This window comes from Cryptomeria japonica, chromosome 9 (assembly GCF_030272615.1).
Source record: "Cryptomeria japonica chromosome 9, Sugi_1.0, whole genome shotgun sequence".
Classification (NCBI taxonomy): domain Eukaryota; kingdom Viridiplantae; phylum Streptophyta; class Pinopsida; order Cupressales; family Cupressaceae; genus Cryptomeria; species Cryptomeria japonica.
This window is the reverse complement of record NC_081413.1, coordinates 274,142,482-274,158,929: the sequence shown is the minus strand read 5'-3', so window position 1 is coordinate 274,158,929 and position 16,448 is coordinate 274,142,482. Positions and strand designations below refer to the sequence as shown.

General features: G+C 37.7%; 1 protein-coding gene across 3 annotated transcripts in view; it reads left to right on the top strand.

Annotated features, from left to right (window-relative positions):
- The window catches only part of LOC131032999 (uncharacterized), a 73,271-nt gene extending 58,751 nt beyond the window's left edge, over positions 1-14,520 (top strand). For 2 of the 3 annotated variants that reach the window (XM_057964101.2, XM_057964099.2), the window contains one exon: positions 13,999-14,520. In XM_057964101.2, coding sequence (XP_057820084.2) covers positions 13,999-14,247 — 249 coding nt within the window. In that variant the 3' untranslated portion in view covers positions 14,248-14,520. The remainder of the gene's footprint in view (positions 1-13,998) is intronic. The other variant, XM_057964102.2, reaches the window with a different exon arrangement.
- Positions 14,521-16,448: the final 1,928 nt, after the last annotated feature.

Below are 16,448 nucleotides of genomic sequence, written 5' to 3'. Positions count from 1 at the left end.
AGGCATGGGAAAGAGTGAGTGAGTATGGATGCTTGTTTCTACAGTTCCCGACCTTCACCTATATGAGAATCAGATGCTATAGTGGGCAGCCATACATGCTTCCTAGATACCCAACTAATAAGATCATTCTTATGGAGTTGGGAAGACAAATCATGGCTGTCCACACTCATTAGTCTACCAGACACAAGGTTGGAATGGGGATCTCTATAACAAACCCACTAAAAATTGGCCGGTATTCTCTTGTCACATCCGTTAAAGCTAAGGCCATGGAGACTGAAATGCAAGAAATTAAGCTCAAAAGGTTTAAGTCCAGAGCTAATTTTGATTATCGGGGTATGAAGGAGAAGATCAAAAAATCCTTTGTACACGTGCATCGCATTGAGGATATCTGGGTAGATCTCCGCATAGAGGTCGAGGTCCTGAAGATGAATTACTGTAGGCTCACTGTTGAGTAGGCTGTTGATTTGAACTTGGTGGATATTCCACAAGGGATGATTGACGATGAGCACTTACTTGATCCTGAATATATTTCACGAAGGGTTGAGGAAGCTCCACTTCCTTTAATCCAATGGTCACACAAGGAGTGCATATCCATTCTTGAGAGATTTCAGCCTATCTTGGCTAACACCAACGCTTGGCTGAAAAGTAATGCTGATAGACTCGTAAAAATCAAGATTGGAAAAGAAGATGATTTTACGGGGCCTCTTGGACGTAAGTCTGAGATTCAGGTTGACAACAAAGAAGGCACATTATGTTTGAGCACAAGGATCAAATTGCGAGTTAGTCGGGCAATAGTGCTTCTTCCTGAGGAGGCGACAGTTCGTGGAAAGGAAAAGTCACGATTTCATGTTCAGGTGATCGATCTGGATAATCCAGAAGAAGGGCAGCAATCTGATGATGCTCCCAAGTCTCCAGCATCCGACTCGCCTCATGAGATTATTCCTCCAGTTTCCATTGAGACGCTTCTTTCTCCTCCTGACCTGCTAGCTGATGAATCTCCTCAGAATGCCATTCCTATTTCGGCATACGAGCCACCTCCTGATCATCAACAAGAGAATGTGCAAGAAGTTCCTGAAGATACTCCTGCTTGTGTCCAACTGTCAGAAATTGATACCTCCACTTCTGGTTTTGAAGAATTCATGAGGCAATCTTCATGCCCATTGGTTACAGAGCAAACGGTGGTCGCCATCCAAACAAATGTTCCTCCAAGGATGACCACGGTTATTCAAACATAAACTGCTTCTCCTTTGCCTACAACTGCTACTGAAGGAGAGTTGATGACTTTACCTCCATGGCTTAGTTCTTTTACTCCAAAGAGGAAGAAGCAAGAAATCTCACCTGATGCCTTTGATTATCAACAACTAAAACAGTCCAGATCCAAGGTTGCTAAAAAGGCCAAGACTATCTCCAGAGTAACTGTTGACAACAACAAGATGAAGATAGCTGAAATTGTTGAACCCATTGCAGATGAGCCACTTGAAGAAATGTCAGCTGTTGATTACAAAGTTACAAGGATAGAATTGGGTAAGCAAACGCATGAGATGATTAAACATGATGCTCAGTTTTCTGTAGCTTCACTGGTACAACGGTGTTATGAACTTCTAGCAAAGAAAGATAAGCTAGAAGAGGAAAATCGACAACTTATGGCAGCTGTTCATAAAATCACAAAACCTGCTGCTGAAGGGAGTAACTCAATAGGTTCTTCCGGTTCCCAAGAATCAATTCGTGGAGTGGAAAGGGCTGCTCAGAAGGTACAAGCATTGGATTCTTGGGTTGATCAGCTCCATGATCTATGTGCACAAGTAATGAAGGACATTTTTCAGATGATGTCTAAGTTGGAAACCATTGAAGAGAAACTGGATCAGACTTCCGATACTTTCAAAAAGAATCTGGAAAGTGTTGAAGATAGTTTGACAATCTGGCGTACCATGCCCCAACAACAATTGAGCGTTCTACAGGAGCATGCCATCATCTCTTCCAGGGTCATGTACTTGGAATTTGAAGAGCTTCTGGAAAATAAGGCCCTTGTTCTTAAATCCCTCATTGAGGAGATTGGTGATACAATGAGATTACGGGGTGAAGTTTTCCGAGATATTGTCTCTCATTGTGAAAAGGCCTCTTGCAACATACTAAGTCAGGACGGAGGGCTGATTCCAGAAGAGGTTCTTGCTGATTTAGAGATGAGGATACATAATGAATGGAGGAGCGAACAATTCTCGGCCGCTTCAATTCAAATGTTGATGAAGCACCAAATCTTTTTGCATGAAATCCAGTCCATCTTGGATAAAAACAGCTCTGCGCTCCTCCGATGTCATGATACTATTGTGAGGGCCATGGTTGTTGCCAAGAGCACCCATGAACCGGATCCTGATGAACTACAAATGATCATCCAAAAGTTTGAAGGCAACTTAAGTGTTTTTCAACACTTAGTTGTATTTTTCCATATTTGTAATCTTTAGTTGTAGTTTTTCTTTTGACAAGTTACATGTAAAAGTCTTTTTGTAAAATGCAAGTTAACTCATTACTTGTACTTTTGTAATTACATGTAAATCAACTACAAGTTGTGTTCAATTAGGACTGTAGTTGGAATAAGTCTTAGTTAGTTATTGAATAAGTCTTGGCGGTTGAAAGAATCTCTCAAGTTAGTTAGGATCCTCCCACCTTTTTCTCAAGGCTCCTCTTCTATAAATACTTGAGGGGTCTATTGTAATTTTTATCTTTTGGAAAGCAAGCAAAAACTCTGCCAAATTTACAACAAAGAAGTCTTTGAGCTTTCATGTGTGAATTCAAGAATTGAAAGGAATAGAAGGAAATTGCTCAAGCTTTGAGTCTTTGTGCTACATACTTGAGTTCGTGTTCTATATTATCTTTCTTGCAAGTGTTTCTTAAAGAGCTTAATCATATCTGATTTGCAGTCTTTGTGCTGCAAGTAGTTGAGGTTAATATAGATTAAAATAAATATTTTGTTGAGAGAAGCTGCAAGTCTTTGTGCTTTCACTTGTCCTCAAGAGAATTTAGGAATAGATTTTGTGAGAAATAGCTGTAAGTCTTTGAGCTTATACTACTTCCCATTGTTTTAAGTAGAAAAGAATAAGATATTCTAGTCTTTGAGCTATTATAATTTGTTCTTTATAGCATTAGTATAAAAAAAGGTAGATAGGACTTCACATAATCAAGTCTTTGAGCTTGATATTGCTGTCCCGTCTCGAAGGAAATGACGGAAGTCTTTGCGCTTTCAGGAAACTTCATTTTCTTTCTCTCATTTCATTTTGAAAGTGGTTACTGTTGTTTATATCAAATCGCCATCCTTTTCTGTGAAGAGAAAAGTATATTGTCTTTCTTGAAAGAAGAAGAAAGATTGTTGTCCAATCCTATTTTATTTTCAAAGTTGTAGTTAGATAGGGGGAGCCTTCCCTTAATTAGGAGAGTTTTACTCACACGCTGTGGTTGAAACCACAATTTTGTATATTTCCCCAAGTGTACAAAATTTTCAACCAACATTACTGCTTGTGACTTAATAACAATTCTGATATGATCTAATTGATGGTGATCAACAAAGATGCAATCCGACCTCCTTTTATGAGCACATACAATATATGTGATGGTTGAAAATTTTGTACACCTAGGGAATGTGCAAAATTGTGGTTTCGGCCACAGCGTGTGAGTATGATACTCCTAATTTAGGGAAGGCTCTCCCTATCGACAAACTAAACTAATCTAATATGGGTGAGACAACAGTCTTTCTTCTTCTTTCAAGAAAAACTATACCCTTTTCTCTTCATAGAAAAGTAATAGCAATTGGAAATAAATAACAGCAAATACAGAATTGAAACTTTTTAATAGGATTTGGAACATAAAGGGAAGCAAAGTTTCCATGAAAGCACAAAGACCTCCGTCACTTCTCCGAGACAGGAAAACAAAAAGAAAGCTCAATGTCTTCAACTATCTATTCTCCTATCAACAACCTTTTTAGATGATTTTCTGGTAACCAAGCACAATATGTAGCAGCTCAAAGTCTAACTACATGATGCACTTCACCTTACATGCAAAGTCTTAAAAATGTAAGCAACACAAAGTCTACAAGCTATCTTCCCACTTGAGCTTTCCACACTAGCTTCAAATGTGATAAGCAGCTCAAAGTCTGCAAGACCAAATCTGAAAACCAAACATATAACTCTAAATACAATTAGCAGCTCAAAGTCTGCAAGATTGAATTTAAATCCCTCTTGAACAATAGAACAAAAATCACAATCAATTCTAGAAAATGTCGTCACATAACAACTTGAATTGGCACAAAGTCTCAATACAACTTGCCTCTTTTATTGAAAGCAATTTGATTTACATCTAAGTTCAAAGTTTTAGAGTGCACATACAAACTGGCAGAATTTTGTTGCATTGCCAAAAAGATCAAAATTACAATAGATCCCCACCATGACTTATTCCAACTACTAACTAAGATTTATTAAAAATTACAAGTCCTATTCTAAATTGACTTGTAATCAACTTACTTGTAATTACAAAAGTGCAAGTGATAAACTTGCAATTACAATTTGTTTTTATTTGTTTTACAAGTAAACTTGTCAAAAGGAAAACTACAATTCTGAAACTATTCTCTGTGTCCAAAGACGCGACTCTCATCCTCTGTTTTGAAAATCTTCATGCTGCTGCAGGATGCTAGAACTTGGAGTATTCAGGATTGGTGAAGGCATCTCGAACCGAAATGAGAATTTGTATCCTTAATGATCTTTGTGTTTTTCACCGACGAACTTCAGTCTTATCTTCTTGCTTGGGGCAGTACTGGCTTTTCAGAAGGGAAGTTCTTTGCAAGGCTGAAGTAAGAAGCCTATCTCTGTCTTGAAAGCATTCTATGCTCTCAATCATTCACATCACTTATCCATCTCCTTGCGTGGCTCCGTCATGTTGTTCTCTCTTCGTATCATCCTCCAATCTTGGAATTTGCTTGCAAAATAAGGGCCCATGCCTTAATTTATTGATTTGGTAGGTCGTGTGTGCAAACAGGACTGGCATGGGTGAAACAAAGGGATTTCAAAAGTGGGGCCAAAGCTCAATTTCGGGTTTTGGAGACTGCATTACATGTGTGGAAAAACAAGAGCATTAACTTGCAATTGTGGAGAACAAACATGCAACTTCATATGTGTAGTGGGTAACTACAAGTTTGCACTTGTATTTGGACCTTTAAGACTCATTTTCAAGTGTTTTTGAGTGCATTTTGGACCAATTTCAGGTTTTGGAAGGCTGACTGCAAGTGAAGACACAAATGCAGTTGGGTTTTAAAATTCCGACTGCAAGTAGACTCATAATGGGAAAAATGAATGAAGGTGAAATGAATGGATGAAATGGTGAGAATGAGATTTTGACATGACGGAGAAGATGGCAAATTTGGATGACCATGTACATGTATGGGAAGGAATATTGTCAGCTTGACAACTTGGAAAAAGGGAAAAACTTCAACCTATAATCAGATTTGTAAATCTTGAAAGCAAATGAATGAGTGTCATGGCAATTCTTCAACATTTGTAAATTTTGTAAAAAGAAGGTTAACTCTTTTTACCAAAGGGGGAAGGTCAACATTACCACAGTTACTTGTAATCGGGTTTTGAAAACCCGAATACAAGTAACTAGGAAAAATGAAAGAGGGGAAAATCTTGCACATTTTCAACTTGCATTCAATGAACCTTGCTTGAAGAATGCCCTAGACCAAAAATGAGCTTGGAAAGAAGACTCACGTTTGATGCCAAACACTTTGCTTTGAATGCAAGATGCAAAACGTGGAACAAACTCGGCAGAAAACATAATCAAAACGCCTCACATGTATGCACTACGTGTTTGCCAAAACCGTTGAATCCCATAAACGTGGCACCAACCATCGATCTCCTGGAGCATAGCAAGAATGTGGGATGGATTCAAGGGAATAATGCCACAAAAATCAGATTTGTGAGAGCAAGAATGCTGATCGGGTTCTTCCTCTCCAACTACAAGCAAATGTGCCCTCCAAAGATGCAATCGGGTTTTTAAAACCCCTTTACAAGTTTTAAATTGCATTACTTTTCCTTCACTTGAGCAATTTCGGGTTTCTAGGGAAGAAGAGCACAAAAATAAAGAACAAATCGACTTGCAATGGGAAAATAAAACCCCTAACCCCTACAACAACTAAAAGGATTAAAAACATAAAAACTTGTAATAGGGAAATTAAATTCCCATTACAAGTAAGACACAAGACATAAAAACACTTTAAAAACTAAAAAAGACTTGTATTAGGGAAACAAAACCCCTATTACAACTTAAAAGTACAAAGTAGAAACTTTTATGAGAAGTTACAAGTTCTCATTAAATTTGTAATTTTAAATTCACTTGTAATCTGTCCAAAAAGCTCCTACAAACAACTTAAAAGACAAAAAGGGGAAAGGCGAAATAAAAAGCAAGTTACAAGTTACAAGTCTGTTAGAAAGTTCACTTGTAATTGCTAGAAAAAACCCCTACAACACAAAAACATAAAGGAAACTCCTAACCTGCAATAGAAAGAAAATTTCCCACTTGCAGTTAGGAAGAAAAAACCCGAAATTGAAGGAAAGACATAGCAAATGAACTCGAAACGCTATGAAATTTGAAATGTGAATCGGGGATGGATCGAAGATCAGTCCAGTTCAACAAGGAGCAATTTTTTTTTGCCTCGGGAAAGCGTGCCTTAGGAAGTGTAGTAAAATCTTCAACCTGCAGTGACTACTCTGAAACTTGAAATTGCACAAAAAGATAGGAAAAAGAAGACCAAAACTCACCAAAACTTGGACAATGATGGCAAAGACACCCCCCAATGATTGACACTAACAAATATGAGTTTTGCATCTCGTAAAACGTGCCTTGGAGACAAAAACGACACATTTAAACCAAAATTTTGTAAGGGTTGTCACATTTTTGAAAATTAAAAAATGAGGACAACAATATGATAATTCCCAGTCTATTCCATGGCTGCAGATATTATCTCCTCTCCTCGACAAACCTCACATTCTGTTTTATATCTTCATAGTTCTAATAGAGAGACACATCTCTTTGGAGGATGGTGTCTTTTCAATTGAACATATCTTCTCCTTCCTTAATCGCACCCCTTTTGGGATAACAAACACATCTAATGGAATCGCACCCCTTGGTTTGTTTATTCACTTTAAAAATAAACATGCCTCTAAATCAGATCACACTATTTGGTTATATGGATTGCTGTTTTAATCCCTTTGTTCACCATTACCTTAGCACATTTTAAGACTGTCTAATCGCTGATTTTTTTTGGAATAGCATAGTGGCTGCCTTCTGTAATAATATCGCTGCCTTATGATACCACTCTTGCTGAATATCACTGTCTATTGTGGAGGGGACAATCTCCGACACCAGCAGTCTACTGAGTAAATAATTAACTTTATTTATTGATCGGAATGAATGCTATTGTATTATATATTGTTTTTTTATTGAATATTTGTTTCTAATTACATTGTTATGATAATGAACTTATTAATCTATTACTGATCACTTACAGTTACACACTGTTATTGATCAAACATTTAAATATTACTATTTTTAAATAGTAATATTTATTTATAATATAAATTTATTTTATTCAAATATTTCAAGAATATTAATTAAATAATAATATTTAATAAATAAATAAATATTTAATGATTCCAAGTAATCATTTGTTGATAATTATTATATTAATTAGTAATAATTACTTCATTTAGATTATATATAATGACCAAGGAGGGGACATGACAGACAAGACACTTACATACGATGTACCTAGTGGGAGTGGCACTCCATTTGCTTGTGGTTCAAAAGATGTTGAACCAAATGATGTCCTTGATCTAGATCCTTTTGATGAAGATTGTAGACAGTTAAACAAATTTTTGATTGTATTTGTTTCAAATTTTGTAATTGTAAGGATTTTCATTTGAATTGTCCTAGGCGTAAATGATATATGACAGAATATTGAAATTTTGAACTATCAATTTACAGTTAGCTTTATCACTACCATTGATCAGACTATCAAATGTATTTACAATTGTGTATATATATTTTTTGGGCATACATACATACGTACGTACACATATACATACATATTATACAGAAGCACCCAAATGTACCGTATCGAAGAATTTTTTTTCCATACTGATGTACTAGAAGTCTAGAATCCTGTACCTATACCCAAACCCATGCCAGAACCAGCAACTTAGATATTTGGTCAATAGGATTGAACATCATGCTCAGTATATTCAGCAAGAACAGTTTAGGATGTCACTACAAGTGCTCTGCAGATGTTGGTAGATAAAGTGATGTGCATATCCTCATTGATATAGTCAGATGTCATAGGAATTTCTATGGATACTATATGCTTCATCAGGAAGCAATCAGTGTATAATGTATCACAGTTTTTAATTTACATGCAAGCTCTTGGTCTTAGTCATAGTGCAACAGTAGAGAATGCAAGCACTTGAACTATAAAGGTTAAATTGTCAGTAAGGAGGCATAATATTTATGTAATAACAACTTTCATGCAAGCTACATTATAGGATTTTCTACTGCAGACCTAAATTAGCAACAAACCAAGTGGATGCAGGAAGAGCGTAGCTCTTTTAGTTAAAATGCGTTCTTTGTATTGTCTTCAAGTATGGACGTGATAACCTTATATTTGCCATGGCATCTTCTATACAGCTGCCTTGGCAATAAGGAGTGAGTTAAAATTGTTTTTGTTGAACCTTAAGGTTGTGGACGATAGGAGAATTTTGTTGCTTACAGAATGAAGATGTATAAAACCTAGTTTAGGAGGGGACTATTATCTGCATTTTGGTTTACAAGGTAACCTCTTAAATGCATTTGTGGTTTCCTTGTGCACCCACTTGTATTTGTGAAAGCTGCCTCCTGCTTGTCCAAACTGGCAAGAGAGTAGAAAAATGGTGTAATGAAAAAATAAAAGTAGTTGATCAATCTTGTGTGCTAGACATACTTATTATCAACTTAACACTTGAAATTTGATCCATATTTTATTTCAGGAAGATGTTTTGGACCTTTCTCCAACTGATCATAAGCTGGAAACAGGCTAAAGCATTGCTTGAAAGTTGAAATATGTCTGTAGTCATAATTTGCAACAGTTTTCTTCCAGAAGCCCCATTATTTATTTAAACTTGAAGTCTGACCTTTTTTGGACTGTTTTAAAGTTTGTGGAGGCCTACCTTCATTTTGTGAAGATAAAATTAACCTAACCTAGCTAGGTCACTCACTACTTTTTGTTGGATGTTGAAGTAATCTTCTTTTTGGGATTCCATGATTGATGTAGAAGTGCTCATATAGTAAAAACTAGCGTTCCACGGAGACACATTTCCCCCTCTTTTGGGCCGCGTTTCAGAGACAGGGATGTTTCCGGGACAGGGAAACGGGGACGTGACGTCTCCTGCCGTCCCGCCACCGCCACCGGTGCTCCGTCGAAGACGGGGAAACGTCTCCTGCATCTCCTAAGGAGATGTGGAGACGTCCCCAGGTCTCCTTGGGAGACACCTAGGTGTTTCTCGAGGGGTGGGGAGATGTCTAGACGTCCAAGTCGCCCCACGTCAAATGCAATATAAAAATTAAAATATAAAAAAAAGTTCGATTTTTGGGGGTTGGGGGGTAACCCTAATTTGACATGCGCCCGACCCCTTCCCCCAAAACAACACAAAGACATCATATATGATGATTTCACTCACATTTTGAAAGACTGATTTTTTTCCAGCAACCGGAAGAGGAGGAAAAACTTGTAGAAGTCTGATTGAAGGAGTGAAAAAAGTGATTGCAAGTGTGATAGGAGTGAGAAGGAGCAAGAAGAGGAGGAAGATGATTAAAGTTAAAAATTAACTTTAAACTTGTTTTTTTTCCTATTCATCTCAACAAAATCAGATTTGATGTTGAATCTTGAGGGCAAAATGATGAATGAATTTTGCCCTCAAGATTCAACATCAAATTTTATTATTATTATTTTAATTTTTTAAATAATATAAAATTATAAATTGTAAATTTTGTTTTCAAAATAAAAATTTCAAATTTGTTAATCTAGGCTGATTTTATTTTTATTTTTATTTTGTGAAATGCAGTGTCACTTTCACAATGAACTCCCAAGACATGAGTGAGGATGAGATGAAAATCCATTCTCATAGGGAACATGATTCAAAATTTGAAACTGAGGATGAGGGGGGTGACCATGGGGCTGATCCTAGAGCCCAATATAGTTCCATGGCGAGTGCACCAGCTAATATAGGGTGCCCTTTAGAGTTGTTGGCACATTATGCGAGGGGTGCTTATGATCCTAAGTCTCCTCTCAAACAGTTTGCTTGAAGAGTATAAGGCACATCATGTTCAGGTGGGGGAACAAGGAAGTGGAAGTGCAACATTTGTGGGGTTGAATGGTTTGGTAGCATCACTAGAGTGAATGCACACTTTCTTTTTTGGACAGGAAAAGGTGTGGATCATTGTAAGTTTTTGAAGGAAGCTAAAAATTGAGTTTAACAAGATTTGGGGTGTTCCTGATGACACAAATATTTGAATCCCTACTACTTTGTTTGCTAGGGCAGCCCTTCAGCACAACCAACATGCGCCTACTTTTGCTCATGCTTCTTAGATGAGAGGAATGATGTTTGGATCTCCATCCACTTCCACTTCTAGTGCCATGCCCCAATCACGAGACATCGCAGAGTAACCCCATAGCTGATATGTTTAATGTGCAGTGGAGAGATGAGATAGATGAATCCATTGGCAAGTTCTTTGCCAATGGCCTCCCATTTCATGTTACACGGTCTCCTTATTATAGGGAGATGATGGCTATGGTGGTGAAGGGAGGAACATCATATGTGCCACCAAGTGAGACGAAAATGAGTACCTAGATCTTGGATAAGTGCTATTCCAAGATCAATATTTTGATGGAGAGGATGAAGGCATGTTGGGTGGCATCTGGGTGCAACATAGTTATAGATGGGTGGACGGACATTAGCCATTGTCCACTCATCAACATCATGGTCACATGTGCAGAGGGTCCATACTTCCTTAGAGCAGTTGATTGTACAGGGCATCGCAAAGATGTTGATTTTCAGTTTCAGGTCCTCGGGGAGGCTATTGAGGAGGTTGGGCCAGAAAATATGGTTCAAGTAGTGACAGATGCAACCCATGTGTGTAGAGCAGCAGGGAGATTCATTGAGGCAGCCTATATACGTATTTGGTGGACCCCGTGTTGTGTGCATGCCATGAACAATGCACTCAAGGACATGGGGAAGATTGACTGGATTAGAGGAGTGGTCATCGATGCGAGAGATGTGCAGATGTTTATCTACAACCACCACACTTCACATGCACTCTTCAGGACCTTCGCGAAGGAGTTCTTGAAACCAGTTGAGACTAGATATGCATCCTATTTCATTCTCTTGGAGAGAATGAATGAGTTGCAAGAGGCATTGCAACTCATGGTTATGACTAATGAGTGGAATAGGTGGGTCGAGGCCAAGACAGAGTAGGGGAGAAGGGTGAAGGAGATAGTGAAGAGTGATGCGTTTTGGATTGATGCGAAATGCATTGTCTCCATCATTTCTCCAGTATTCCAGGTCATCAGATATGGGGATGGGGATGCACCTAAACTAGGAGAGGTGTATGAGTGTCTCTATGCTTGACCAGATGAAAGATGTTGTGCGAGTGAAGGACCCCTCTCTAGAATTCTACAATGAGCACACCTGGCCAATCATTCAACGCAGATGGGACAAGTTGAACACTCGTTTGCATATGGCTGCCTTTGCCTTGAGTCCTAAGTGGTACAAGGCTAGATCAGGTAGAGTGACACCAATCCAGGATTATGAGGTGAAGGCAGGTTTCTTTAGGTGCATAGAGAAGATGTATGATTCTAGAGATGTTGGCATAATTTGCACTGAGTGGGGAAGATTTGCCACTCTTAGAGGCTATTCAGATGCGACAAAGATGGATATAGAAACTATGGCATAGGAGGACCCACTTTTGTGGTGGAATTGTCATGGTCCGAAATCTTTGACCACCACTCTAGCTATCCGTCTGCTATCCCAGGTTTCCAGTTCTTCAGCTGTTGAGAGAAACTGGTCTAAATATAGCTTCATCCACTCTCTTAAGAGGAACAGACTTACCTCTAAGAGAGCAGAGAACCTTGTGGTTGTACACAGTGCTTTGCGTCTCATGGACCGCAAGACACTTGTGTACAAGGAGAGTCCAGCGGCACGATGGGATGTAGAGCCAGAGGAACCTTCACAGATTGATGAGGATGATCCTACCACTTCAGATGCAGGGCTGGTTGGTGTGAGCTTGAGGGATCTTGACCTTGTCGAGTCCAACAGTTCCAGTGATGAGGAGTTTGCAGATGATTAGAGGCCTCCCTTCACTACATTTTGAGTTTTGACATTTTGGCATTTTGTCTTTTGTGATGCTATTGCTATTAGTATTTGTATTTGCTACTCATTGTAATGATGAATCATGTAATCATCTTTATAGACTCTGTGATATCTCATATGACATCAGATATTCATATTTTCAATATAATAGAAATCTCCAATTTGACAATTTCATTTGTCAAATTTTATTTAGCAATTAGCATTCAAGAAATTTTCGTATTTCGATTTAGAATTTCAAATTTTGCTATCTTATGATTTTACTGATTTCCTATATAGTTTCATTTGAAATGTAATTCTTGTACTGTTATACATCTTTTCAAAACTAGTTTTCAAGTACTATAAGTATATGTATAACTATATCAGCACCACCACCCTGCCACTCCCTGCCCCACCCAAACTTAGGCCCTTTGTCCCCTGCCCCAGAAACGGAAACCCGTCCCCACGTCCCCCCGTCACCAACGCCTATGGAACACTGGTAAAAACTATGCCCTTTTTAATTGACTAGAAATTGTATCAGAAAAAATGGAAGAAAATCTCAGAAGTATCATGTAATGTAGCAATAGTTGAAACTGAGAGGTAAGAGCCATTGCAATCTAAGCCCTTAACATAAACCAAGACCAAATGTGCCAGGCAATCTGGATGGTTTATTAAACATAATAATAAAATTGCCCAGACAAGTGACACGATAATGATTTGTGGCCATTGGCCCTGGTCAGGAGATTTTCTAAAGGTTCCCTTTCATAATCATGGTCTATTCAGTCACCTGATGCAAATGCGAGTTCAGCTTGGGTTCATCCTCTGAGATATTAATGATGTGGGAACAACATCAGGCTGTGGGTAATGTTTCAGACTGTGGTAATGCTTTTTTGCAAGCTACTAGAAGAGCATGCTGTTTAAAAGATTATCTGGATACTTTAGAAAAAAAAATCTTAATAAAACTAGGAAGAACCAAGGATTGGAGGTTCTTGGGTCACTGCGTGTGATTCAAGATAAATGGTATTCCTGATAGTTATTCGAGAAAGAAGATGAAGTACAATCTTCCCTTTTATCTAAAGGTTTGTATGTACTCTTTGATATGGGAATGTGCTAGGATTCTACTTGTATATTCAACTGTAAATTTGCTGCTTCATCATACCTATCAATGAATTTAGATTTTGTGCTTCATATTCTAATGGCTGTTAAGCTTTTATACAAATTTAATCTTTTTAATTCAAAAGCTCCCATAAATTTTGTTGCTTCATCATACTTGCTTTGCAAATGTACATAGGCTTCATTCAATATCATATGAAGCATGGAACCTACTGCATTAATTTATTGGTGCTTTGTGTAAACTGGAAATATAATTAATAGACCAGTGAAAATGTAGATTAAATATTCAGCCTTGGATGATGTTTGTTGATCTTGTTGTGATGTGTAAGAATGGTACTGAACATTGCAAAACTATTAACACCAGCAAAAATGGATCAAATATTCAGCTTGCATGAAGTTTGTTGAGGTTGTAGTAATGTGCAGGGATGGTTTATTGATGTTTTCTCTATGAAACTGACACCATGGTTGTATGCAGTCATCCCAACAGTTGAAGACCAGCTTATCTGCTTCTTGTCATTCTCAACATAATACAACTTCATCAGGCCTCATGCCCAGCCCGTCGCTGCTAGGAGCACATGGATCACATACACAAAATGTACATATCCCATCAGTATCAGTTTCTGCAGCTCAGATTGGAGTCTCTTCACCATCTCCAGCAACATCAAGTGGCACATCTATCTTTCGGGATACACGCCGGACAAGCCCATCATGGAATCAGAGATAATTACAATTAATAGGTTCTAACATTGGGAAGCAGATGTTACAAGCTTTATAACTACATGAAATCTGGCTACATATATGATGCAGAGTGTAACCTGATTTGACATTTCTTCACAAACTTGAACTAGAAAAGGAACTCTTTGATTATAAAGGACTTGTCCAGGGAACATCTTTTTAAATGCAAAGATGACTGAATCATTTGTTTAAATAATTTTTTTAAACAAATAACTAAAGATCAATGATTATTGGCATGCTAATGACTGCTGCAATTATAACATATGGAAATCTAGTTATTTCTATAATTATATGGTATTTTCTATCTGTGAATGTAGATGAGAATGTAGGTGTCTCAAATTTGTAACATGAGTCATCTAGATCAACTTTGAAGTATTGTTAGTTCGCCATGCATAAATTTATGTACAGGGTAGCATTTTTTATGTCTTTGGCGCAGTTTCCTGTAGAGAATTATAGCTGGATGCTAGCACTTAATGATAAATCAACTGGGCCAATTTTTGAGGTCAGCGTTTCATTTGGCCTCAGATAATAGGGACGTGGTCATGATATTATAGTAGTGGAACATCATGAAAATTCAGCAGCGAGGAAAAAGTATCGTGCAGGTTATAGGTGGTAATTTAGAAACTACCTAATCGCCTCCTATAACCTGCAATATTATAGTAGTGGAACATCATGAAAATTCATTATGTAACAGTTCACGGAATATATAATTTTGTTGATGAAAAATTAACGGGCAAGTAAATGTTGCATAAATATACCTGTCTCTGTTTATTGTTTTGCATCCCGTCTTTTGTACAAAAATATGATACTGTCCAAGAGTTTTATATTGCCAGGAATCTAAATGTATGTGCTTTTTGCCGAATGTCAGGTTTTAACACATTTGCTATATCTGTATTGTGTGAAGAATATTTCTTTTCATAGAATTTCTGGAGTGGCTTTTAGTTCCTTTGACATGGTGTGTTCTAGAATTGTGTTGGAAAAATAATGTAACTGAGTGGGTATGGTTATATACATTAACCGAGCTTGAGTCATTGCAGTGTTATTTTGAAATGTACTGTATCTGAAAGTTGGATCCAATGTGATAAAATTGATGCTACCAGAGTATGTTATCTTTTTTACTTTTTTCAGATTTGTTTCTCATTTTTTCTTTCATCTGCTTTGGCTGTAAGATAAATTTGTTCGATCCTCGTTATGTCTTTTTCTTTATTCAAGTTGACTCTTTTTTACAGATTATGTTAAGAGTATGTACCAAAGGTATCATATTAATTAGAAAAATGAATGTCGTATCACCCTAAGTGGAGTTCTTGACCGTGGTTTTTGAGTCTAGAGTTACATTTACTGGATAAATCCGCCTTTTCAGCTTTGTATATAGAAAATCTACTCAACACAACCACAATTCTTCTTGTTTGTGGCATTAACTCTATAGTTATAAATACAATCTCATCATAATCTGATTAAAATATGGCTCCTAGGTCTTGACTTTGCTTGTCAAATTTAATTGAAATGCCTGAACTAAGTTCTGACTCAGAAAGATTGAAGGGACAGTTTAATGATATCAATTTTTACTTAATACATTGAACTTCATAAAAAGAAGTGAAAGTGATAGTGCAGACGGTATGGAGTCATTGATGAACAAGGAAAATGTCATAATCCTACCCCATGCTCCACGATGAGTACTCTCGGCGTAATAAACTTTCCAGCTGGAGTGACAGTTATTTTACTTCATAACAAAGAAGCAAAACTCTGCAATCAGTCGTGATTAATGGTCAACTGCCAATGCCGCCGATTTTTCCCCGAAAAGTCGCGTTAAAATCGGTCAACGTGTTCAATGATTTTTATCGCTTATAATCGCGAAAAAATGGGATAAAAATCGAGTGATTAATCGCTAATAAAACGCGTGCACGGGAAAAAAAGGCTGTGAAAACCCTAAACGCCCGCAAAACACAAAAAACAAACGCAAAAAATTATAAATGCGTCGTGCGACACCTTCTGGTCATCAACGATGGCGTGGAGGAGCAAGAAGGGTTTCGAAGGCAGTAATTTGTCGACGTGAAAGACGAGAGACTGCCAGAAAGCTGGGTTCTGCGCCATTGCCAGATGACAGAAAGCTGGGTAAAAAGATTTGACAATGTCGACAACCATAAACTGCCTGAAGGCGAGGGATTTTCAAGTTTGCCGCACGACCAGGGC